Source organism: Tyto alba, unplaced genomic scaffold (assembly GCF_018691265.1).
Source record: "Tyto alba isolate M040663 unplaced genomic scaffold, T.alba_DEE_v4.0 Super-Scaffold_1000006, whole genome shotgun sequence".
Lineage (NCBI taxonomy): Eukaryota > Metazoa > Chordata > Aves > Strigiformes > Tytonidae > Tyto > Tyto alba.
In genome coordinates this window covers 11,466,689-11,493,280 of record NW_024881272.1, presented here as the reverse complement: position 1 = coordinate 11,493,280, position 26,592 = coordinate 11,466,689, and the positions used below count along the sequence as shown (strand labels likewise).

At 38.5% G+C, this 26,592-nt stretch overlaps 1 protein-coding gene across 1 annotated transcript in view; it reads right to left on the bottom strand.

The window, feature by feature from the left end:
* NR5A2 (nuclear receptor subfamily 5 group A member 2) overlaps positions 1 to 26,592 on the bottom strand; it is a 99,637-nt gene that overhangs the window by 33,958 nt on the left and 39,087 nt on the right. Inside the window, exon 6 of the mRNA XM_033000809.2 lies at positions 10,231 to 10,350. Within this exon, the coding sequence (XP_032856700.2) occupies positions 10,231 to 10,350 (120 nt within the window). The remainder of the gene's footprint in view (positions 1 to 10,230; positions 10,351 to 26,592) is intronic.

The following is a 26,592-nucleotide window of genomic DNA, read 5'->3' as shown; positions in this document are numbered from 1 at the left end:
CATAATTGACTGCAGTTGGTTCTCTAGTAGAAGGCACAGGGCTGCCTCCTAAGCAGGAGAATTGGTCCCTTGAGTAGGATTTGCAATTAAAAACAACGCAGAATGGATTTTTTTTTTGATTGTGTAAATATGATGAGTTGAATTTTCAGCTTTAACTAGAGAATACTGGGTGTGCAGAAGGCTTTTTTCAAGAGTGAGCAAAATTATGAGTCAGTGGAAAGATGACCCCCAAAGGTGTCAATCAGTTTATACAAAATCAACTGTGCATGAAAAAGCCTCCGTTAATGTCTATTCTGAAAAAGTGGTCACATTAAAGAGTATGCTGTCCTGCTTGCTTGGTCCTGTATGCAGAAATTGATACTAAAAGGTGTATTCATTCTTTTACCCTCCAATTCATGATTAAAAACGCTTTTAAAAGACAAAGGTTAAAACAGCCTGGATCTTGAGCAAATTTCTTAATTGCATACCGAAGTCTTAGCATTTATTTTATATATTGTACCATAAATTTAATTTGGTAAAATCAAATCCACAATGGAAATAAATTATTCTTGCTTCTCAATTAATACTATTACATTTCACCATTGATTTTGATGTTGAGGATGGTATGCTGACTGGCATTTTTGAAAACAGAAGCTTTGGTGAAGCTTCCACATAACTTAATTTGGAAGTAAAATGACTGGTGTAAAGTTACAGCTGCACAGACAAATGGAAATGTGAACTTCTCATGTACTACTACACAGTGCTACCTTGCATGATGAATATAGTCATGATGAAGAAGTGATGATAGAGGCTTAATTGGTACCAAAGCAATGCGGACAGAACAGCGCTGACCGATTTACACTGCTGCATGTTCTCGCCATTCTGGTGAGTAAACTGGCATGTTTAAGGTTAGTATGGACACCGCTATACCACAGGCTGTGCTGTAGTATAACGTTTGCTAACTGAAGTGCCTAAATGTAAAATTAGATACTCAAAACATCACCTCTGCTGCCACCTAACTTTGTGCTGAAAGTCCTCAGCTCTACCTTGCACCAGGCCTTTGGGTGCCAAACTGCCTCTAGGCATGGCTGAGACTACCCACGTCATGACAGTGGCAAATAGCTGCGTGTTCAGCTCATGATACAGCTCTTCTTAGATGTATGGACTATGTGGCTTTTATCTACCTAAGGCAGCAAAAATGCCAAAGGCAGGATTTTTTCAGCAGGCCAGTGGCTGAAGCCACTTGAGGCATGGGAAAACCAGGGTCAAAAATCCAGTCTAAAGAGTGCATGAAATAAATAGGTCTATAGCCTGGCAACTGGGGTATCTTTCTGAAAGGGAGAAGTATCTAGTTTCTTCAGGTAAATCTGGCACATCTTGTGGATATTCTCTGACCATGAGTATTGGGCAGAAAGAGGGGTCATCTTTGGCTTGGTTTAGAGAAGAAGGATTTGCTTGGTGCTTAACTCTACAGGGAACTTCCAGCTGGGAATCCCAAGTAGAAAACATGTGCGTAAGTCCCCTGGACAGGCAGCATTCATGTCACATCTCTCTTTTCAGCACTTCTCAAGGCTACCTCTTAACAGTTATCACCTAGTTTGCTGCTGGCCTTCCCTGCTCCCTGCATTGCTGTGGTAAGGGCCCAGGGGATGAGGCTGCAGGCTCTGTGAGAGGGCAGGGCAGTACAGAGGCTCTAGCAGCAGAGGAAAAGAAAAAAGATTATAGTACTAGCAGGAGGGTCATAACTTCAATGGGACTGCAGAAAGACACAGCAATATTGCATATTTTTTCTAAATCCGTTTCTTGATACAGTTGAGAGTGACTTAAAAGTCAAAATCCCTCTACTGTCAGTGAAAGTGAGTTAGGCCAGTGCTGAATGTTTATGAAAACGCTACTTTAAAACAATATATCATAGTAAAGTACTTGAAGTTCAGCAGCATTTAGATATTCAGCTATCAAATAATTTCTCTACTGAGAAACAGAGAGGTAAGAGAGATAGAAGTGACTGATTATTCAGGTTTTTTCTCACATGAAGGTCTCATTTAACACAGTGAGATATTGTTCAAGGAAGAACAAAAGACAAACCTTTTTTACGACATGAAACTATACTCTGGGCTAAATAAATGCTAGAGTTGAAGGCCAGAAATGTAGGGAGCACTTGTGCTTTTTTGTTTTGCAAATGATTTATCATGATAATGAATGATTCTTGAAGCCAAATCCCTGGTTTCACTGGGCTCAGACGGAAACTTTCTGGTAGAGTCAGGTGGTGGTCTTTGGTATTGACTCCCCGCTCGCTATGCCCACAAAATGGCCTAACTTTTAATGGTGGAATCAGGTCCCTTCCTTCCTTCTAAAAGTAAATTGTGTTTCATTTTTACGATATGACAGGCGGGGTCATATGGCACGTGGAAATGTTGAGCAGAACTGTACAGTCCCTTGAAAGCTTGAAACAGTTTCCAGAATATAGGATTAGAGTGATTTTACTTGTTGATGGCTGTTATCAGTACCAACTGGCACTGAACATAATTTTTTTCAGCCAGAACAGGAATTGTGCAAGTAAAGAATAAAGCCCCTGCCATGGCTGTATACAATACATGTACAATGAACAAATGTTCTAGCAGACTAAGGTAGTTCAAGTTAGTGAAAGATTGATTTCATATTTAATTTAATTAATTAGATCACAGTGTGTTTGGGGCACGAAGACAAAGGAGGCAGTGGGTACCTAGATGCAGCAAAGGGACCATCCTGCTCCTCCCCACTCTGCTGTGTGTAACCCTGGCCAGCACAGCTGGCTGCTGCTGCTGCTGGGGGGCTGCTCCCCCACCGCTCCTGCCTCACTTACAAACTGTGCTGAAAGCCTGGGGAGTGCCCTGCAGAGGTCTGCCCTGGGTTTTGAAGTCCTGACCCTGCTGAGAGCCAGTGAGTTGGCTCTAGCGTACGGCTATGTGGGTGGATGAGCCTTTCCTTCAGAAGGATGCATTCAGCACAGTATATAGCAAGCAAGTTAATTTACTGTCACAACCATAATTACTCTTCCATTGTCTCCTGAAATACATATTTCAGTGGCAACTATGGCGGTTATTAAACTCCCTTTGAGCTTTTCATATAATTAATACTTTCATTAAAAACATTTAAAGCAGTATTTGTGTTACGTTTCTAAGCAAATGAACATGGAAAAACACTTTGAAGAGACACTTATGTACAAAAATTGAGGAGGACTCAGCATGGACAAAATCAGCAGATATGCTTATATCAGGTTTGGATATATTAATTAAAATTGTGATGACTTATACAGCGTAAGATGCTTGTCATTTTAACATGATACACAATAATAGAAGATAATGAATTAAGTTGCCAGTGGACCATTCCCCTAGGATGATGTTATTGTGCTTGCTAATTAGCTATAATATGCAAATAGTAACACTCCAAAGTACTGAATTTACTTTGTCTAACTTTGTTTCAGAAAAACACCAAGACTAGAAAAATTCTATGTCCTACAGTTGATCATATATAGAATCATTTATAGTAGGTATGTTATAAAACACGTAATCATAAAAGTATTGTTAAGTTTCATGCAGATAGCTACTTTAATCAATACTATTAAATTTTCCACTCTAGTAATGCTGGCTATTGGGTTCTTCAAATTATTATTATGAAGACATTGAGGTGATGTGCAGAACATAGCTAACTTAGAATACAATACAATCCATTTCTTTACCAAAGTATTGCAATGCACTTTGTGTTTTTTATATAGAGATGAGATGATATGGAATCACTGCTAAGTCTGAATATCCACAAACTTCATTGGATGATAGACCACCTCTGGCAATTTTTTGTGAATGTTAAGGTAACATCATAAGGACTGTACTAACTCAGACTGTTTCTTCAGGAACTTACCATTTAAGTTTCCCTTTATTACCTTCTTATTTTACACAAATTTCTACTCTACTATCTTAAATCCTTTCCCATCAATGGAAGACTGTATGTGCTCACTTTGAATTCCATCAATATCACTACTTCAGTAGGTGGTTGGGACAGACTGATGTGCTTTCTTCTTTGAGTTGGGTCTCTGAACAACTTGCCTTTTATGTTGGGCAAGCTTAAAATCAAATAGGGGCTTTACATGAATTTATATGGATAAATTAGTTCACTAGTATGGGACTTGTATGGAGGACTAGCAGCCTTGAAGAAATGCTGCCAGACTCCAGGCAAATAGCTTTTGTCCTCTTTATAGGAGTAATGTGTACAGAATACAAAAGAAATGTGTTTCCTATGAACACAACAGAGTTAGCATGTGGGAAATGGAATAGTTCTGATGTTCAAGGATTCATGTTAGGTGCCTTCTCCATGAGTTTTGAGTGGAACTGGAATTTTAGACTTAAAACCATAGTGCTACGATGGTTTCATGGCAACATAGCAAAGCAAATGTAAATTGGGATCAGATTGTTCACAGGTATGTCCATAGCTACTTGGAATGCTCAAAATGTTTAATGAATATTTGGACAAACTTGAATTAGGCACTTCATGATTATAAAGGAATCTTGATGTATTTTACCTAGTTTAACTGAGAACATCTAGTTCAGTCCCAAAAAGCAGCTAGCGCAATATCTTCATAAGGCGTGAGGCACTTTTAACAACTAGCACAAGTTTGTTTTCCGTTAGGCAGAAACCACTAGAGTGAGGAACTGTGCAAGCCTGAATACAAGAGAACAGATACTTCACTGAACAGCAAAATAATGATTGCTTGACCTTGTTTGTATCCACCTTGAATTAAATCCTGTGTTCGTTTGCATATGTAAGGACTTCTAGATTTGGCTCCCCAAATACCAGTACCTCTTTTCTGCCAGGTACAATTATGAAGCCTCACTGACTGCAATCACAAATCTAATGGGGAAAAAACAAAAACCCCCAAAACCCAAAAAGAAACCAACCCCCCCCCCCCAAAAAAAAAAACAACTAATGTATGTATTTTTAGCCATTTCTTAGGATGATCAAAAAAGCCTGTTTCCTACTTTTTTTGCCAGTTCCTTTCTCTTGTCTTTTGGAGATACTTCTTTCTTTAACACTCTTGTAACTTTTTATACAGCAGTGATATTTCTGCAAGGGTGATCTTTCTTTGTGATACAGTCATCTGTAGTCCACAGTTTGCAAGTTCAGCTGCCTCTTGAGAACCTTTTCAGTGCAAGGTGATCTTTTCTTGACCTTGCAAGTCTGTTCCCTAGACAAACAGATTCTCCAAAGACCTCAGCAAATACAGCTACGCTGGGATAGTAGAAGCCGTCTTTGCAAGTGGGTAAGTCGATCAGAGATTAGATTGCCTCAGAAAATTCCCAAGGCCACACATCGCCCCCTTTCAACACAGTACAGCTGAAAGATCTTCAAAGTATCCCATCTAAGGACTGGTTCAAGCCACAAAATTCTGATCTAAATTGAAGTTAAATTTTTATTTGCTTCAAAACACAACCCTGTCAAGACCTTGGTCATCTCTCATGTTCTTCTCTGGTACTATGCTTTAGAATACAAATCCAGGTGAAAAGACGTTTGTGATGACTTTCAATCAGTAGTTTCAACAATCTCAAAAAAAATCTGAGATTTAGGCACAGTTTTGCATGGCCTTTTTAATCTGAAAGGCTTTGACCAATCTTAGCAAGGGGAAGATTTGGCAACAATGAGTAGAGTGTAAGTATGAACAAAATGAGCAGCTTGTCGAGGCTACAATTCCTGTGCTGTGTGTTGACTGCTGCGTGAAAATGCATGACCGATGATATTCTGTACAGAGCTTTAGTATCTACTCTGTGTGTGCTGGGTCTTGGAAGCTGGCAGTGTATTGCTGGTGTAGAAGATACAAAAGGAAAGTGCTCAAGTTGGAGGAATTGAAGTTCTATAATTAGAAATGGTCTGTTAAAATTACATGCCACATGGCAAGCCTACAAAACTTGGCGTGTGGAGAGCACATTGGCAATGATTTACAATTAACCACCACATTGCAAATCACTCCTTAGCTGTTTTCTATTATGAAATTGGGAGAGTTGTAAAATGCATTTGTGCTACTTTATTTCCTTTTGAAATGGTAATTGCTACTGCTGAGGGGCAGTACTTAGTGCAGAGAATGAAGTGTGCAGCATAGGGAGGAACTTGTTTCTGAGGAACTGGTGAGGAATTGTGATGATCTGAAAAGAGTTCTTTCTTGAAACACACATACACACAAAAGAGCTTCATTTATGAAACTCCAACCAAACAAATAACAAAATAAAAGTCAGGTTTTTTTGTGCAAGGGCCAATGCTTACTACTTTGTTGCTGACTGCACTTTTTCCCCATTGAAGTGGGAACAGTGGATTGACAGTGGGTAAAACTCACAAGCCAATGGCTTGAGGGAAATGCAGATGTATGGAAATGTGATAGGAATGCCCTAAGGTAATGGGTTTTGAGCCAATATGTTTGAAAATTATTGAGTGTGCTTCTAACTGCTAGCCCATTTTAGATGCCTAGTATAGAACTGACAGTGGTATGGCCCTGGAGAGTTGGATGAAGTTTGACTTTTGTGTCTGAGGAACAGAAGCTGTGCAGCCTAAGTGGAGAAAGCAGGTATGTTCTAATTAAGTGGTGATAAGTTCCCCTCCTTACAGATTCCCCCTTGATTGTTATTGTAAAAAGGCCTGTGTTTATGAGTAGCTTTTATGGAGAAATATATTAAGGAAAGCAAGGAGTGAGGCTTCTGAGGTCTTAAATTTTCTAACTTGTGACAATAATCATGATCTCTCGAGTAATAAAGAAGGCTATCTAGCTCAGGTCCTCAGTTTAAAGTTAATATATTTGAAAGCCAGATGATTGACTGTAATTTTGCTCATAGTGCTTTGCTGGTAGTAGTAAATAAAAACATCTCCAGCACTTTTCATCAGAAGTGTCAGAGTGCTTTCCGAACCTTAAACAATTAATTTTTATGAGATGGTGGCATGGTTATTTCCCTTTCTCTACTGGACAAACTGAAAGGATCAGGGCAGCAATCAGAAAGTATGCAGCATTTAGTGCAATATCAAAGGCTCATAATGCCTGAGTCTAGAAGTGTGGCTTTCCAGCATTATTTTACAGTTAATACAGGGAAGACAGACTCAGTCATAATTGTCCTTAGAATGACAACAGACTGAATTGATACTGCCAAGAAGGTCCATCTTGACACTTAGGAAAATAAGCAGTTATATTGGATCAGCTTGGCTAAATAAGTAACTCACAACTGAGCTACAATACAAAAAAGTCAGTATACAGCAGCTGAAGCCAGGAACGGCTCAGAACAAGTAAGTTAGAAGCACTATCCAGGCATGTAGGGATAATGTTAAAAAAGCTAGTGTTCAGCTAAAGATGAGATGTGCAAGCAATGTAAAATTGCTACTTAGGGGATGAACAAGGAAACTGTGAGACTGCTGCTGCTGGTGATTTAGTGACAGCAAACACAGACTGGGCTGTAAGTAAAGACTCTGCCTCAGTTTTTACTAACAAGATTTCCCAGGCTCTGTGCTTTGCAGCAGGGCTCAGGGAGGAAAAGGTTGACCAACATCGGGTATAAATTGTAAAAAAAAAAGATTTAGACTGGAACTAAGGAAAAACTTTCTCCCCATGAAGATGGTTGGGCAGTTGCACTGTCTGCACAGGGAGGTTGTGCAGTTTCCATCTTTGGGGGTTTTCAAGGCCCAGCTGGACAAAGCCCTGAGGAACCTAGCTGAGCAGGGAGTTGGACCACCAGCTCCTTAAAATCTGTTCCAGCCTGGATTATTCTGTGATTTTCAGATTTGTGGCTCTGGCAATTCTTTTTGGATCGCCCAGCTTTGTCCATCTAAACAAAAGAGGTTCTTCCATGAATGATGTTCATTCATGAAAATCATTTAAATAGATGATGTCTTAAACTAAATCATTTTGACTGACAAACTGCATACAACTTGCGTACTGGTATAGTAGTGGTGTTTCTGCAATACCTTAACTACCAGTGGTCTTTCCGTGTGCACACGTGCCACGCACAGCCCAGCGAGAGCCGGCGCAGTCAGTGCAGCTATGCCCACTCCTGCCAGCAATCTGGCTTTTAATCTAGAATGACAGTGACCAGATCGGAATGAAATGAGGACACTACAGTGGCATTACACATAGATTTCAGACTCATTCCAGTTTCAAAAACAGCAGCCAGAGACTACATATTTACTTCAGGTCTGGTGTCTCCCTATTTCTCAAGGAGAACCTGTGGTGCCTACATGGGAGTATGTTCTCCAGCTGTTAGTGAGGGTGAAATGGGGAGGAGCCCACCCAGAAGGAAAGGGACTGACTGCAGTGTTGTTTGCTGTTCTCACAATATGGCTCTCCAAACAGCCTAAGGGTGAAGAGGAAACTATAGATGATGGGAGACTCTGGGGGTGCTTGCACTGACTTCAAAATTACAAACTTTGGCATAGGAAAGTGAAATGGTGTTGAAAGGAGGATATGTTAAACCTATTTGAGAGACCTGGGGCAAAAATGGATGCAATCAGTCCAATTTAGCCAGGTTTTAATTTAGTTGGAGACTATAATTCTGCCTGGCAATATACAGCTTCCAAAACCAGCTGATGATTTGCAAGCAGTACATTTAATAAGCATCCTGCTACCTGTTGTCCAGCAGTGATGAAATGCTCTGCTTTGCCTTGAGATCAGGTACAGCTGGGGACTTTTGCAAGAGAAGATAAAAGTGGCTAATGAGATAAGAATTATTACTGTGGAAAAATGGGGACAATGGCTAGAATTTAAAGGTATTTAGATGTGTCTGATTATTTCAGTGGGACTTAGGCACTCAGTACCTTTAAAAACTAGCTAATTTAGCAGTTCTCTCAGGAACAGAAAACCGTCAATATATTATAGCTTTATAAACAAAGGAATAAGCAAGCACCCCATGTGGTAAATAAAATAATTGCCAGTACAATTGTCCATGTTTTGCAGATGATAAAATGGAAAGGGGATCAGTAATTTTCTCAATAGCACCAATATAAATCAAGAGTAATGCAACTAATTTTTGCTCATATAATTAGGGAGTACAATTTTCAGATAGGTTAGTGACTTTCCATGAAGGTACAGGAGTCAGTTCCATAGCTAGAATTTAAATTTTTCCACTACTTTTCTCAGACAAGTCAATCATTTCTCCCTTTTACTGTACACCTTTTAACCATAAATGCAAGCAGTTATTTCTCCTTCTGATTCTTATAAACACTTGTTCTTAGTGTTAAGAAATGGCTACAGGTTTAAAATGATAATAAAAGCTGTAAGCAGATTCCACAACATGCAGACATAAATGATATATCTTAGAAAAAGGAGGTCTTTCCCATATGTGTATAAATTGAGGCAGTTCAGTTTGCAGCTACTTAAATACTAATGGGCTATCGTTTGTTTTCAGTTTGAATCAGGAACGTAATGTACAGGTACACTTTGCTTCTCTTTGATACTGTGATTTTTTTTTTTCTATTAAAATCAGAATAAGAATCTTATGAATAAGGTTCTTATTTTACTGTCAAGTTCTCTGTGATTTGGAAAGCATGGGGGAGACAAAACTTTCCATTTCCTTTGCATTTTCTCACCGTTTTGCTAATATTTGCCAAATTATTGCTCTTGCATTTTGGGAGATGTATGCATCTCACATCTGAAGAAAATTAACCCTTGGAAAGCTGTGCAGAAACTGCAGGGTGCATACCCTGGGACAGCTCGTGAGACAATACCTGCATGTATAGCCTATGGACTGAATTCCTGAAATTAGATGTCTCAGCTGCCCAGTTTCTCACACGTTCTCATACTTCTCTAAAAGCAAGATATTTCCAAGGTAGTAGATGCAGATTCTCTAGATTTTTGACTCAGCTAGTGATTCTTTTGAGTAAATCACAATTCTGAAGGGAAAGTAAGCTATAATTGCTTACACCTAAAGCATCAGGTCTGGAAGTGTTGGTGCTGTCAGAAAGCATTTTAGCTCCAAGGAAATACAACTTCTCGAGAAACAGTTCTCATCTGCTATTTTTCAATCACTGAAATATACAAGTATATTTGAAAAGAAAAGTGTTTATGATTATATCTGCTTTTATAAGTTTAACTGTAATCAGCAGACTAGGAACAGAGTGCACAAGTCATTTTATCTACATTATTTGTACAGAATCTCTGAGAACACAGGAGTGCTTCTGACCTAGTTAAACTCCTGCTATTTTGAAAATGATTATTAAAAAGCCATCAATACTTCTTTGAGCCCACATACTCACTTGTTGCCCAGTAACCAGAAGGATGGAGCCTTCTTTCCCATGTACCACTTGCCGGTAAATGTGATCTAGAATTAAGAGTTCACTCCAGCAGTTCTGAAGCAACTTCATTTGGTCATCAACCTGTAAAGCAAACATGAACATTGGTGGCACCACTCTGAGAGTAAGTCTTACATCACACTATGGAGTCAGTCTTTCAAACATCTGGCTAATGCCATGAGAACAGAAATGCTATCAAAAATTATTCATCCACAAAATTGCTGTTCTTAGCTCAATAAATAGGGCACTGCTGAAACCCTTATCTGTAAAATGTATAGAATGTTTACTACTGATTACATTCTAGGAAAACAAGACTAAAGCATTGTTATGCAAAGTGATAATAATAGTATATTTATGAAATGCTCATGGAAATGGGATAATGTTTTTACCCAAAACAAGAATAGCAGAAATAATACTAAATGGAACTTTCCCATAATCCTCATTCTTGAACTTCAGCTTCTGGAAATAGTAAGGAATCTGCAGATTCAAGAGCATTATTGCTGCAGCAAGCCCAAGTCAGAGATAGGTGCCTTGCAAAGGAAAAAGTAAAGAGAGAGGTAAACACTCCCTCTAAGAATGGTTGTGGTACTATGAAAAAAGAAGAAAGCTTCTTCATAAACAGAAGCTGAGCAGCTTCACGTGTCACTGCTAGGGCAAGAAATAGCTGTGCACAGGCAGTAGCGAGCAGTGATACTGACTGCATTTGGTATTAGAGGGAACATTGTGGGCACTCAGCACGAGCAATCTACATTAAGTTTTTGTGCAATGTTATTTGGGATGTACATATTATATTACTAAACTGACACCTATAGCAACTGGATTGCATTCAGTTTTATTCACTTCAAAGACTGAAAAATAATTAAGATTTCCATGGAAAGGGGAGAAAAAAAAATCACAAATTAGTGGAAGACAGACTATGAATTTAAGTCATTGTAAGTATAAAGATTCTCTAGACCTGTTGTTACTGAACTTAATGATTTCTTCCTAAAATCAAACAAAGTCTTTGACTTCAGACATGTGTCCTGAAAGCCTTAAGAGATGCATACATTAGCCTTGCCACAATTAAGTGTCTGGTGTGGATGTGGTAATAGCTTGTGTATAGTTAAAAGGACTCTAAGAACCTGCAGAGATAGCAATTGCTGAACAGAGAAAAAAATATATGAATTAAGAGAAGTAAAAAAAGAAATAAGCTAAGATAATATTTAAAGTGGAGAAATGCCTAGAATTTCTGAGACACAGAACTATTAGAATTGGTTTTCAGGGGTTCTAATTTCAATTGCTTTAGAACTACATTTCATAATGCATGGGAAACTGCGTTATAAAGAGCAATCTTGCATGAGCTGAATTAGATAATGAAATAGATGTTTTCAATTTTTATCAGCTACAAACTAATGAACTTTTGAACTTTATTCTTTCAAGCTTGTTTTCTGATTATGTGGTAGAGAAGGAAGTAATATTTGTACTAATAGATTTTTGTAGTGTCACATGTGAAAGTTACCTAGTATTGTCTCACTCTTTCCAGTCACTTGCCATACAGATCAGACTTTAACATCTTAGACATCAAAGTCTCTGTTTGCGTCCTTCATTCATCTTAACTTCCCTCCTCCCCACTCAGTCTTCTCCCAACTGTCCTTGTTGCAGTTTCTCCCCCTTAGGTATCTGTCTCAAATTTTTCCGTCTTGCTGGACTGTGCAAGCAAATGAAATCAGGAGAGAAAGGGAGCATATTAGCACAAAGCCAGTGGGGAGAAAAGGGTAGAACTCCTCAGGCACAGCAGATTGCATTCTCCCACACAGCCTGCCCTAGGACCCTCGGGTCTTGCTTTTGCCCACTCCGTGACTGCAGCAGGTATCCGTGCTGAAGAACTGCACACCTCATTCCCTCCACTACTGCTTTACGTAGAGAACGATGTCATTTTCATGGGATTTTGGTTTGGTTTGGGTTTTTGTAACATTATTTTTATATCACCAGCCCTTTGCTCTTTAAAAGAAAAAAGAAAAAGAACAAGGAAAACGATGTCCAAGTATCTGTACCAAAATCATATCTTAAGGTTGCAAACTCTAAGCGCTGTGGAATTAGTTAATGCTTCTGTTAAGATTGTCTGTCCTATTCTTATTTTATCTTCAATCTGCATTTGTGTTATAATAGATTTTAATGGATAGACACAATAGGGCTGAATTAGTATTGTGCAAACACTCTTAGTCCTGCTGTTTCAAATGTTTTGCATGCTTTGGCTTTCCAGTGTTAAGAATATGTTTTATCACAGTTGCTGTTCTCCCTACAGGCACAGTTAATACATATATGCTCAGATAACTCCCATAAGCTACATATCCATTGGCAATAGAGATGGAGGAAAGAGGTGTGGACTCCGTAGATGGATATATTACTAAGTCAAAGTAAAGCTAGTGCTATCACAAACTCAGCCTTGCTCTGTCCCTATGCTGCCTGTGCCCATGATAATTCATTTCTGTTCAGATCACAGAGCAAGGCTGATTCTGTATTAAAGATCTCTTCCTCTGCCCACAACATGTATTTGACTACAAAACCATTTCAGCCAAGTGACTTGTTAGCTCAAGAGAGGACAATAAATTACCACATTGATACACTCCCTACCAAAACTTGGGCCAGGTTTAAAATAAGGCATTACCTGAAGAAAATGTTTGAAAATTACAGATTCTAGTACTTCTGCTTTTATTGTGAAACTGGTTTGTGATCGTTTTCTCCTCTATACTACAAGGTGTTACAACAATCAAATAAATCATGCTAATGTGATAATTTAATCCAAAATTAGCATTTCACACAAAGCTTACATCTGAATGAAAAACACTGCGAGCCAGTTTAAACATTCAGCATCCATGTCATAACAACTAATACCTGAATAAGAGGTTAAGCATTTGATTATATTATAAATGACATATTTCCAGTTAACCCATCTGTCTCAGCCACAAGCTTTTGAAAACAAACTACACTTTACCGGTATGGCTTTCTGAAGGCCCCAACAGCAGCTAGTTTGCAATCAAAGCTTACCTCCCAAGCTTTATCATATCATTACTGAGCCAGTGCTGTGAGAACAGTATGAGATGGCAAAATCACACACAAAAAAATGTTTTGCACATAGTCTGTTCCTGCTGTTCTACAAGACTCATAAAACTAGCAACAGTGAACATCTGCTAGTGGTTCACAAAATCTGCTTTTCTGTATTCACCGTAATTTAAGCAGTGAAAGCCTATAAAATGGATAGCATAAAAAGCACAGTGCACACCCGCAACATAGTATTGCCTTCAGAAGACTAATAGTCCTCTGAAGGCAAGATCCAGCTGCTTTTGCCATTTGAAGACAACTGGCGGGGCAGCAGAATGCTTCCCAGTTTGCACTAGGAAGAAACAGAGATGACTTGAAGGACAGTCATAGATGTAGGGCAAGTGATCAATTCCAGCCTACTTCTGAAAGGCATGTAGATGAGGAGAAATACATACTTTATGTCTGCTAATGCATATGAAATGAAAAATAGAAAACAGCATAGACCACACTGAACACAAATGGTAACACATGACTTCTTATGTTAGAATGAGCTGGTAAACTTTATGACGTGTAACTTCAGCCAGAACACAAACACATTTGTGTTTCTGTGGCATGTCAATAAATGAGTTGCAGAAGCATATTATCTGGCAAAATGAAAATATCAGCCTTTTGCCGAAACAAGTATGTGCCTTAAACTAATCCTGAAGGCAAAGAAGCTTAAGTTTTGGTGGCAAAAGTGAAAAGTGAGTTCTGAAGAGGAAGGTCCTCTGCAGAAAAAGCACCTTGTGGACTTCAGTCTTCTGATGCCAAAGCATGCTTGTCTGCCATTAACAGGGTAATCAGGAGAAAATATAAGATTCTGTCACCAACGTAACTTAGCTCTAGTCTGGGACTTCCCTATAGTCAACATAATTTTCAGTCATGGTATACATTGAGTTAGAAACAATCTCATAAACTTGTACTACTGGCTAAATTTTGAGGTTTTTAAGTTTGTGGAGATTTTTAAGAGTATTATCAGTGTTTTAGCAACAACAACAAACAGTGCCCTTTGTTCCAGCTAGTGGAAATGCATATAAAGATTGAACATCCCACAGCAAACAATTGGCTGCTGCAAGAACACTCCCCAAATTTGCAGCTGCTCCTTCCCATAACAGAACATTGACACAAGGATAACGTAACCCATGTCTTACTTAAACAAGTTGTCAAACAAGATACCCATTTGACAGCTATTTAGCCTCAATCAAAAGCATGAATGAATACTGTGCCCAGATGGTTAAATGTAGGTCCTTTCTGGCCAGTGGCATTCAGATGAAGACACAGTGGTGGGGATAACATAAGGGGAAATAGTTGCTGAAGAAATGGCTTTTAAGGAAAGGTGTGGAGGAAGCTAAGGGAGGGTGTGTGACTCAAAAGAAATAGGAGACCATTTCCAGCGTGCAGAGTGGCATGAAAGAGTAATAATGTTATGTGTATGAAAGGAGTAAAACACCACACTTGTAAAACTTCTGCTAAGTGACAAGCAAAGCAAAGATAGTGCTTAGGAGGAGGCTTTAACGAAGGGAAAGGGGGAGGCAGTGCAGTGAGAGAAGACATAAGGGAAGTTGGATGTCAGGTAAAACCTTGAAAGTAAGGATGATGAGATTGGATGAGATGCAGACTTAAAGGGTTTGTGTGACAGTAAGTATTGCTGCTGGGGCAGAGAAGGAGGAAGTACTTTGTATTAGAGAAGCAGAGGATGGCAATTGTCACCAGCACAAGCAGAAGCCCCAGAGGTGAAAGCAGGCATGTGTCTTGTCTACTGAAACAGTTGGAATGCAAAGGTGGAGCAAAAGATAGCTTTCTGATTGCATTAAGACATGTCAAAAGATAAATCCTATTTCCTATACCAAAATCCTATTTACCTATGCTTACAGTGAGGACAAGGAAGCATGTCAGAATTTGGAGTCATCCATAACCTTGTATCTCATGCTGTTTGGACTACTTGTAGTATATTCCCCAAGTCATAAACTGGAAGACAAATTGTCATTGCCACAACCACCCAGCACCTACTAACCACTGTGCTGCCTACTAACTACCAAGCTAGCCACAATAAACTAATGTAAGAGCATAAGTCATTATGCAAATAAGGTCTACAGGCATCCGGAATGCTGATGGGTAAACAAGTAGACATGGTAACCGAGACACTGTGCAGTCAGTTTGCCTGTGCAATATCCCCTGACAGGTGTTTTGTGTACAGGCGGATGGCAGGATGCAGTGCACTATATTCTGATAAGGTTCTAAAACTTTGTCCTTCCTGTGTTGAGCTGGAAACATGACCTCAGTGACTTCATGGTAGAAATGTGCACAGTATCAGTATTAATTTACAATATTTCATTATTACAGTCTTTGTGAAAGAAACCTCTGGTGCGCTCGCTCTCTCTTTTTCCCCCACTCCAGGAAGGAATCACTACTTGCACAGCCTATTTGCTGCAGCACTCAGGAAGGCCTGGCTGCAGCTTGCGTGGTCCCCTTGTTGTCGAAGCCACTGGCCATCCCAGCTCTTCCTAGTAAAGCACCAGAACAGAACTGCTGTACAGCTGGGTTGGGAGGAGTTCATGTGTCTTGGGATAGGAATGGATGAAGGTGGGTCACAGTGCAGTAGAGGAGTCTATGCCCCACGCATGGGAGGATCGCTGTGCTGCCTACATTAGCTTACTCTTCAATTTCACTACAAAGTAGTATTCCCTATTTAAAATGTAAAAAAAAAAATCAGATTTGTGAAAAGAGATGTGCCCCCTCCACCAAGTCCACTGACAATTTTTCCCAGAGGTTTAATAGAACCATGGAGCCTGGTGGAACTGTGACATTTCTTTGTGCCCATTGTGAAAGATTCACATGGTATGGTTCATCTCCACAATGAACGTCATACTGTTAAATTCCTGAATACAGGTTTGAACACAGAATTCCCTGGCAGCATGCCCAAGTTCCTCCACTACCAGCTGGAATTATGAAGTGAATTTAAATCACTTTTCTGAGTTCTGCTAACAAGGATTAGAAAACAGGCAGGCATGAGAATACATTCAGATACAACTATTAGCTTGCATAATTTATCTTATCGATATGGTGCAATCCACATAGGATATTTCCATGAGTGGAGGAAATAGACTCTCAGTTTGAAGTGTAAAGGTCTAATCCTGAACACTGTGGTGACACTATCTCTCTGCAGGACAAAAGGGTGGTCTGGAATTTGAGATGGGAGCGTCACATTTGTCTGCTAAACCACAGACTCCCACTCATCTGGGCCCTGAGCTTTTGGTACAGGACTTAGTGGAAGTCTGTCAGGCTCATTGAGGCCTCCATTGACACCGCAATACACAATCACACATTATCAATTGTAGTTAAAGGAAGGACTTATCTCAAAAATGCTGGTTACTCATCTGAAAAACTATTTGTGCTGATGTTATAGATGAGGAAGGCTAGTGCAACACAAGAGTAGTATTGTTGTAGAGTGTATGCTTCCCACAGCACAGAGTGTTAATCATTATAAACTTTTGTTTTCTCTGTAGAAGAACATTGAAATTGCCAACAGTAAAATGAAGAATAATGTGTATGCTTTGCTGAAATTAACCTTAATCTTATCAAAACCACGCCGTGTCTTTCTTTTAGGAAAGTGTTTCACAATATTTAGCATACTGTAACCAACAACTGCAGATTTATTACAATTTTTCTTCTGAAGAGGCATTTTCAGCCTGACACTTGATGAATTACCTGTTGAAAGTTTCGGGGTCATTTTTTTTTTGTGTTGCTCTAAGTTAAATATTTTCCTTATAATTATTGCTGCAGATTCAGTTAAACAATGCACTCACCTTTTACCCAGTCTACATTTCCCTTTCTGAGAAGTTGGAGAATCTTTTTTCATGTCTTTTCATTTGCATCAACTTGCACTATAGCTCTGGGCTTTTCTGCTACTAAAAATTTAAAAGGGTATCTAATGATTTAAAAAAAAAAAAAAAAGATGATTGGAATTTATGTGATAAAACTGTGTTGGATTCAGCTGAATTGTTTTTACTTATGCTTCTAAAAGGGAATGCCAATATAGAAATAACATGAAGCATTCATCTCATAGTGCCACTTTTAAATTCTACAGCCATTGAATAGCCATTTCCTAGTGAATATGAAGTGATTAAACATCTGTCTGAATTGTTCAGCCTGAAGCATACTGGTTCAAGGGATGGTTGAACTTTCTTTCAAATGTAGTTAGGAGATCACTCACAAGTCATTGCAGACATATAGCTCGAGTTGTTACTCCATTTTTTTATGCTATGGTGAAGCAAATCGCCCCAAATCAAAGTTTTATAAGACAAGTGCACTCCAGAGGCTAATTTTTACTCCTGAATGCATGCACAGTTTCCAAATAGTTACATAGGTAGAGAAGGATTTGGACTCTCCAGATGGGTTGCTGCTAACAGTGGGAAACCTCCTGTGCAAGGTTGCTGTCAAAACGCAGTGTGTAACAGTCAATGTGGTTTTAAAAGCAAATGCACAGAACTTTCAGAATCAGTGAATGCCCTAATAAAATGTGATTACTACCTATAACCTCAGTAATAAAATGCTATAAAGTTCAAGAAAAAATGATTTAATATTAACTATGATTGTTCCAGCTCTTTACTAGAAACCTATGTGCTACATAAAATTTCTAGGTAAAGGCAAGGAGTGATCTTTACAAGCTGACGTTGGGTAAGATGATGGTCCCTTTGCCACCTAGCTCTAGTGTGAAGTGAGTATAAAATCTGTCCAAGTTTAGTAGCATTGTACATTTTTTCATAATTTAAGAATGAAAGGAAGTATAGAAATACTTCAGAGTGTGTCTTTTTCGCTACTTTACAGCATGTAAAAAGGCCATTATAAAGGTGCAACTATACATGGTGTGTGCCTGTGTGTGTGTGTGTGTGTGTATATCTCTTCAATAACTTCTTGTTGTGGTTTGGGCCTGATCAGCAACCAACCACCGCAGCTAATCACCCTCCCTTCCCCCTCCCCACCTGGGAATGGGGGAGGGATTAGAGGGGTGAAGGGAGACTCGCAGGCTGAGACAAGACCAGTTTAATAATGGCAATAAAATGAGAACAATAACGATGATGGGGGAAAACAAAAAGAGATATATAAACAGGCAATGTACAGAGTAATTGCTCACCACCCGCTAACCAATATCCAGCCCGTTCACGGCCAGCGACCCCGAGATACCAAGATCCCGCAATCGCAATCCCGGAAGCAAGAGAGAGAGCTCCTTCCCAACCACCCCTCCTCTATACAGTGAGCATGACGTTCCATGATATGGAATATTTCATTGGCCAGTTAGGGTCAGGTGCTGTGGCCGTGCTCCCTCCCTGTGCCCTTGCGCACGGGCAGGACATGGAGAGTCGGAGAGTCCTTGAAGTCTCGGCAGCAGCTGAAAACATCAGTGTGCTATCAGCATTCTTCCCATACCAAATCCAAAGCTAAATCCAAAACACAGCACTCATCTAGTCCCTGAAAAGGAATATTAACTCTATTTCAGCCCAAACTAAGACACTTCTGAATCCATCAGTCAGTGTTGGCTTATTTCAACAGGGAGTTCATCTATCCAAGATATTAAGTTCCTATATGCTTCATGTGAATCAGTATCCAGACAGAGGAAAGTAACTGCTGGGTACCATGCTGAAAGAAAGGCTGATACACTTGCCCTTTATTCAACAGCAGAGAACTAAGAGAGAGGAAGAGAGAAGGACTAAAACGCTTCATTAACTCCCTGATCATGAAACTATTAGTATTTGGAATATCAAACCACTTTTCAGTTTTTTAAAGGATGTAGATAAGGAATTTACAGCACAAAGCAATAGTATACCTTTGAAATTCCCCACGCTTTTACCTCTCCAAAATGTGAAGCAATGAATATGTGGTGCCCGTGCTCTGAATGGTGTGTGGTGTTTCCTGCTTAGCAAATGCACATGGGGAGAGCGATGACAGCTTCTCCCCTCACATGCCCCTGGACAGCGATGTGTAAGATCACTGTGAAAGAGGGGATCAAAGCAGGACTGACCAGCCATTTCCCTGTTTCAGTGCTAATCTTCCACTGATCCAAAATACTTTAAGAAAAAGCAGCCTTGAGCATCAGTTCACATTCATCCCATTTTCTTGCAGAGTATAACACACGGTGCAAGAGTCTAGGGGCCTCAGACTGCTGAAGGAAGTATGGGCAAGCAGCAGAAGGTGATCCTACTAAAGTATAAGACCCCTCTTCTTTTATGGATCTTTGGACTCTATTTAGAGAGTATTCCCCTCTATTAAGGAGACGGTAAATGACAAATCTCAGTTCTTCAAACATCAGATGTAAGGGCAGTTACAATAAACTGTGTGTATGTGTATATATCTATTATATAGTGCATCAAATGTAACATATAACGCTCCTATTTTTTCTCCTTTTCCTCACATTTATCTCTGTGCAAACTGCATGAAAATGACTTAGTATTTCACAGTCAGCGTTATTTCTGATGAATTATAAATGTGTTTTTCTTAGGTTCTTTTTCGGGTGTTTTTTTTTTTTTTTTAACTGAAAATAAGAAAAGGATTTCTTTTTAGTCCCATGTATTTTGCTTACAATGCAGTGTTTCTTCCCTGTCAAAGTGAATGCAAAGATAAAGAAAGAAGAAAATTAATTCTTCACAGCATCTGTTTCACAGGGTGAAGGAGGAGGTGTCTTCTCCAAGACTGGGCCCAAAGAACTGACCTCCAAAATCCTACTCCTGTGAGTATCTCTACTGATGTTAGTACAGCATAAGTTTATGGATAGTTAGGTCTAGAATGTTAAAAAAATCAGATAATGCTATGTAGTTTGTGTAGAAATTTTGGTACTAAAGCTGATTTGTTCCCTTGAATTACTCCAAAAAACGCACCTGTTTTTTCTGCTGTCATCAAACTAACAGCAGAAATGTGCTGGGCCATATTCTTAACTCTTAACTCGTATGAACATAAGTCCTTTGACTTCCACATACACAAAATCAGAATTAGGCCCACCCAATTCACCACTAGACTTGTGGGTCTGATCTGCTTTTTAGGATGCACAATTATGTCCTCCAGAGAATCAGAAGACAAGACTGAGTCTAGTAAATTTTACAGCACTGCTGGTGAATTTATTCTCAGTATATTGATTCAGCAGTTTCACTCTGTTGTAGAGCAGCCTTCAATTAAAGTCTCTGTGGTCTTCTCCAAGTCACACATATTTTAGTATTATCTGAAAGGATTTCTAATATGTAATGTTCCTTTTCTGTTTGGTGATTTACTGGATAAATTATGATTTCATTGTTTTTTTACAGCTACCCCATTTTTCCAGCTGATGCTTATTTTAAGAGTCAATAGGTAAACTTTACCTCCTACATTAGATCTCAGTTGTAAAATTTCTTAGAAAACAGCAACATGAAATTTTGACAGAGATCAATACAACACACAGGAGTGGATTGTTAATATTAAAGACAAAGTCCCAGTAAGAACGAAATTTATGTTCCACAAAATAAGTATTCTATTAAAACTCAGTCAACTAAGTATAATATGGAAAATATTTTTAACTTGTGACACAAGAGACATGCTAATTTTTGAAAGACTCTTTATTATGGCAGCAGGTAGGCAGAGTAATCTCTCAACACACTTAGGGTCCTGTTCTTTCAAGTGCTGCATGCCCCAGAACACTGGCGTTTTTTGCATGCATTAACACAAGAGTTACTTAAATTGGCTCTTGTATAAATTACACTATATGGTTAAACTTATGTTTAATAGGGTTTGTGTTTATTTCCAGTACAGCTATTCAAGGGGGTGTGGAGTATGGGAAAAGGGCAAGCGATAAGAAAAGTATAACCTTACTCTCTTAATTCTTTTAACAGGTAACACCTACAAAGGTTAATTTGTGTACACAGCATAGGACTGTATTCACAGTTATAGGGATGGGGATATGCAAATAATCTTCTGATGTCATGACTAAAAAAGAGTTACTTTAACATCCCAGCAGTGTAAATGAGAAAACAATAATTTTCCAGGTAAGGATTAATGATACCCAGGGCTGGACACTGATAAATCACACAAAGAATCTAATACATTGGATGTTCCATACCATTTCTAGTTATAATCAAGTCAGCAGTTTTGTATTTTAATTTTTTTTATCCTGTGATTGCACAGCATTGCAATATTTTTCATGAACTAAAATATATTGGTTTATATTTTACTTTTCCTAGTCCTCAATACTTTGCACAAACATCCAATTATGTAAGAGTAGGTATTTCCTTCTGCCCATAGTTGAATCACTGAAACATAAGGATCTGAACACTCAAGACTGGGATCTGCAGTGTGCTAAACAGGACAGAAAGTCACCTGTAGCACACCTTTGGCAATAGAGGCTGATGTTATTGTAAAACACTGCACTCGCCATACAAATGTATTCCATTGTGTTTTCCTCTGTTGTATAATAGAACAGCCAAAAAAAGCTGCAACAAAAGCAGTAAGAGATCATGAGGAGCAGTATCTTCAGTCAAGATGTGAAAAGAAATGGTATAGTGATGAAGAAAAAAAGTACAGAAAGGTTGTCTTGCATCCCAAGGGCTGCAGCAGTAATCGTAAGTCACTGAGGCAGAGATTAAATGAGAAAGAAAATCCAATGATAAGGGAAAAAGTGAAAGAAAATTCAGCATTATGAATGGGGGTTGTTATGTATTAAACCAGTATCCATCTGACCTGACAAAAAAAAGTTGCTTAAAAATACCACCAAAGGAAGCTGAAGTCATACAATAAGGTTGTGGAGAGGTAGTGAGAACCAGTTATGCATGATCCAATGAGCTGCTGTACATGGGAATGATCCAAAAGATGTAGTACTTCTCTTTGCATTTTAAAAGCATTGCAGGAGATTCTCGGCATGCAGCCACTACCATCTAGTTAAATCCTTTCAACTATGAACATCATCTTCAAAAAAATTAGCTCCTTTCCCAGCAAAGTCAAGTGTAAAAGAGCAGACAGAGCCATGCTATTAAAAACCACAGGACGTGTTAATTGAATGAATGTTTAAGGAATAGTCAAGCATGTATTAACATGTTTTTTCCATTTATCCTTTCATTTAGCTTGGTTTCATTTATTTCCCACTTCCTGTTTCCTGTATTCTAATTTGGAAATCTCTGAAGTATCATTAAAATAAGGTTTTCACAACTCTGCCCAGGTCCCATACAGATGTTAGCACCACAATTAGAATTAACATTCATGTTTATCCTTAAAGAAACCACTTTTATTTGGGCTGCTTGTTATGTTGAAGAGAGGAACTTTTGCAGTAGAAAACAGAATGAGCAGGGACCTTATGGGTAAAAATGACTGTGGAGTGCAACACAGCTCAGCCAGCCTCTGACTTTCTCTGCTGTCACAGATGGACATGGGTATCAAAATCTGGAGTCTCTAAATTGGGTTCCTACATGTCTGTATGCAATAGAAGATTGGCTGTGAGTTTAGGAAAGAGGGAGACAATCTGTACATATAATTTATTAGGTTTTTCTTCGCTCATTTCTGAATGACAGCGGGGCCGATGAACAACAGAATTAGGTTGCTCTGATTACTTCCCATTCATCCATGAGTGTGCCATACACCACAACTGCGGAGCAAAGTTTTAACCGGACTGGCAGAAACTTGGTCAATGGGAAAGAGTTTGCAGGCAACATTTTCTTCAGAAAATAATTTTTTGCATAGCTTGCATTCAAGTGTCTGGCAATCTACTACTAACTAGGTCTGAGTACTAGTTACTTTGGTTTGTAATTAAGTTTAATATGAGTTTTATTTCTGAAGATTTGCCATGACTAAAATATCACTTTGATACCCAAATGTAAGAAGATTTATTGATTAATCCCATATTTATCGCATATTTATCAAAGGAAAGTGCATCAAGACTCTGCCTTTCATTTTTTCTGAGAAGTATCAGAACTTCTTTTAATATGACTACGTAAGTCTATACCAGGACAATTTTCCTGGTATGTAAAATAGCCTGAATGATTTAGAATTAAAAATGAATGCAAGATTATACAAATATTCAGCATCATTTCACTGACAGGTAATGGATTGAATTCTCTCTGGCTCTCTTTTTTTTAACTAATCTGCCTGAGGGTCTGTTTCTTTTAGAACATAAGGTCTTCAGGGAAGGGACTGCCTATTACTATGTTTTTATGCAGTACCTGTTTGTTACCATAAATCTAATAGTAGAAAAGGGTTGCCTGACTACATGTAGCATACATGGACATTCCTCTGTAAATAAAATTATCTACCTTTCAATTTAAACTGCCAGCCCCCAAAATAAACCCAGAATGTCCAGTTAAAGAATACAACAAAATATTATTAGTGAAGTGCACTGTCTCCTTACATAAATATAAGCATCAGCTTAACAACAGCAGAATATTTTGCTTAATATTTTTTGTACTGTGACATAACTATATGACCTGACATCCTATGTAACACCATCCTAGTTATGGTATTATACAGTATCCTGATCTTGGATGATATATAAGAAATTATTTAATGATACATGTCTTTGAGACTGATTCTACAATTCATATGCAGGCAGAAATACAAAAATGCTTGGGCTTCAACGGAAGACTTCAAGGAGATGGTCCTTAGTTTCATTGCTTTATATCTCTGAAGGCTCTGATAATGCACACATTTTTAAAGTACAACCTAATATAAACCAACTTCTAAAATCAGCTTCTGGCGACAGCTCCTTTTATATTTTCTCTTGCATGAGCACACACAGCACCAAGATCCAATCTACTGTGTCAAATATATGCATTTTGCAAATATATGACTATTTGATAAATGGAGTTGAATCTGGGCTTTTTAGGTTACTTTTATAAGCAACTGAGAAATGTGCATGGTTTATTTTTTAGCTCACATGTTGCATGCAAATTGCCTCTTTCTACAGTGCAATGTGCATATGAAGTTCCCTGAGATGTCTGAGTTAGATTCACTGAGTACTTATCTAGAATATGCAATTAAAATGTAATTAATTTCCAGCTATCATCAATATTCTGTCATTGCATAAGGGGAATGGACTAGATGACCCATGAAGTCTATTCCTACCCTCATATCTATTATGATTACCTTATATTAGTAAAATTGCTTTTTAAGGTCACTTATATGTGGTGGTTCCCGTTACGCAAATATTTGGTACATTTGGCCATTCATGTGTATTTCTTCATGCTCTGTTTAGAGTGGATTCAGTACAGGTAGGGCACCAAACGAAGCAAAAACCTGATATTTTGTTGTAAATAATTCATAAAACAATGTTATGACCCTTATTCCCCATGAGGCATCCACATAATGAGCCACCCCAATGAAGCAGCGAAAACATCCACTTCCCCTGCCATGGGTGTGCCCCTGACAGACTCCTCAGGGTCAGAAACCCATCAATCTCTTTTCACACATGAGCTAATCAATTCAAAGAGGGAAGTGCCAATGAGCTATTAGATCAATATGGTGAAGTATGGAGATTGATCTTATCCCAGAGTGACTACATTAACAGACTCGTCAGTGTGACCTCTGCCCTGCGGCGCACATTATACAGGATTGCAAGTCTGATATCTGAATGAAGACCTCAGGTCATTGCTTTTAATAATCTGCTTTGCTGAAAGAATTAAAAGTAAATCTGTAAAGGGATGACTAATGAAAATATGAAGTGCTTTCTTCTTCTCTAGTCTTGGAATGCTTGCAGAAAGCACACCAGCTTTTCATAGCAACAAGCAACACTGTCTGTCTCACACAGAAACCTGCTCAGCTGTGCCTGGCTATCAGCATTTGAGATAACACATATAATACAACCAATGATATTTTGCTCTCCTGCCACACAAATTAATAAAAGAAACCGAATACAAAACAATAAAAAGTACTAGCTGTGTTGAAATTGATTAAAGTCTCCAATTGGTTTACATGAACTGCCCGATCAAGAGCTATTCTGGAGTCCTGGTGGTCTGAATGATTTAGCTGGTGCAACTGGGATCGCAGTAGCTGCCACTGCTTGGAGGTTGCTCATAATGCTGCCACATACTGAGCATACAGCCCACCAAGCAAAATGTTCCCAGTACTTGCATCAACTTAAGGTCCAACCCTGGGAGTCTTAGCCTGTTTTCATTTAGGCCAAAGGCCAGTGACTCGATCTGATCAGAGAAGCCTGGCTTCACAATATTTAGGAGCAATACATGCATACATCCTACAACCCTTTCCTGTCCCTTAATCAACCTATGCTGATAAGTGTCAACAACTTTGTAAGAAGTCTGTACACGAAGTGACTGCAAATAATGCTCTAAGCAACCATTTAAGACCTCTCATTCTAAAGACTAAGCTTTTTGATATATAGCTTCAGAGATGCTGAAAAAATGTACACTTTGTTGGCTCAGAACATGTTATTAATATTGTTAATATTTTTAAAACCCCAAATAATCTCATTGCAATGAAATATTTATGTATATAACACATTTTAATACTGTATTTTTATTATACCAAACATTTTTATTGTTCATCGTATAATTGAATCAATGAATTAGAAGAAGGTTACTAAAAAAGGATTAATACATTTTTAATGAAAAGGAATTATATAACTTCTGTTAGTCACTAAGAATAATGGCAGATCTATCAGGTTTATACAGATAAGAGCTTCGTGAGTTTATCTGAAAGCCCACATAATGGCTCTCATTTAGCTGTAACCTGGAAAAACAGACTTAGAAATCTCATTCAGGGTTTTAATTCATTGCTTATGTATATGATCTCTCTTCAGCTTTGTGATCATATCACCTGTCTAAGCAAGAAAATGTGCATCTGTTTAGCAGATACATCTATTTCCAGTTGTAAATCACTTTTTGAAAACAATGCTCTTTCAAAGTCTAAATGGAAGAACCGAGCTAGCCATGCAATACCACTGGGAAATGTTTCTGAACTCTTAGGTTAATAGGCAGGGGAACTGGTAAGAACTTTGCACGTTAATAGTGAGAATGTGGACGTTTTAATGCTCACACAGCTCAAATCCTTAATTAGCCCACCAGCCTAAATTATAAATATTTTCCAGGTGGAAACTTCTATGTTTAAAAATATCCCACTAGAAAATCCTTATATTAGTATAACAGTGATTGACATTTTAACACTCTACAAAATGTTATATAGAAAGTCACAACAGCAGTTGCAAACTTGGCTCTGAATCCTACACAGATATTGTGTTTGCAGTGTAGCATTTAATTTTCTCTTATTTTGCAGTGGGTATAGAAACAGATAATGAAATTTTATATTAGG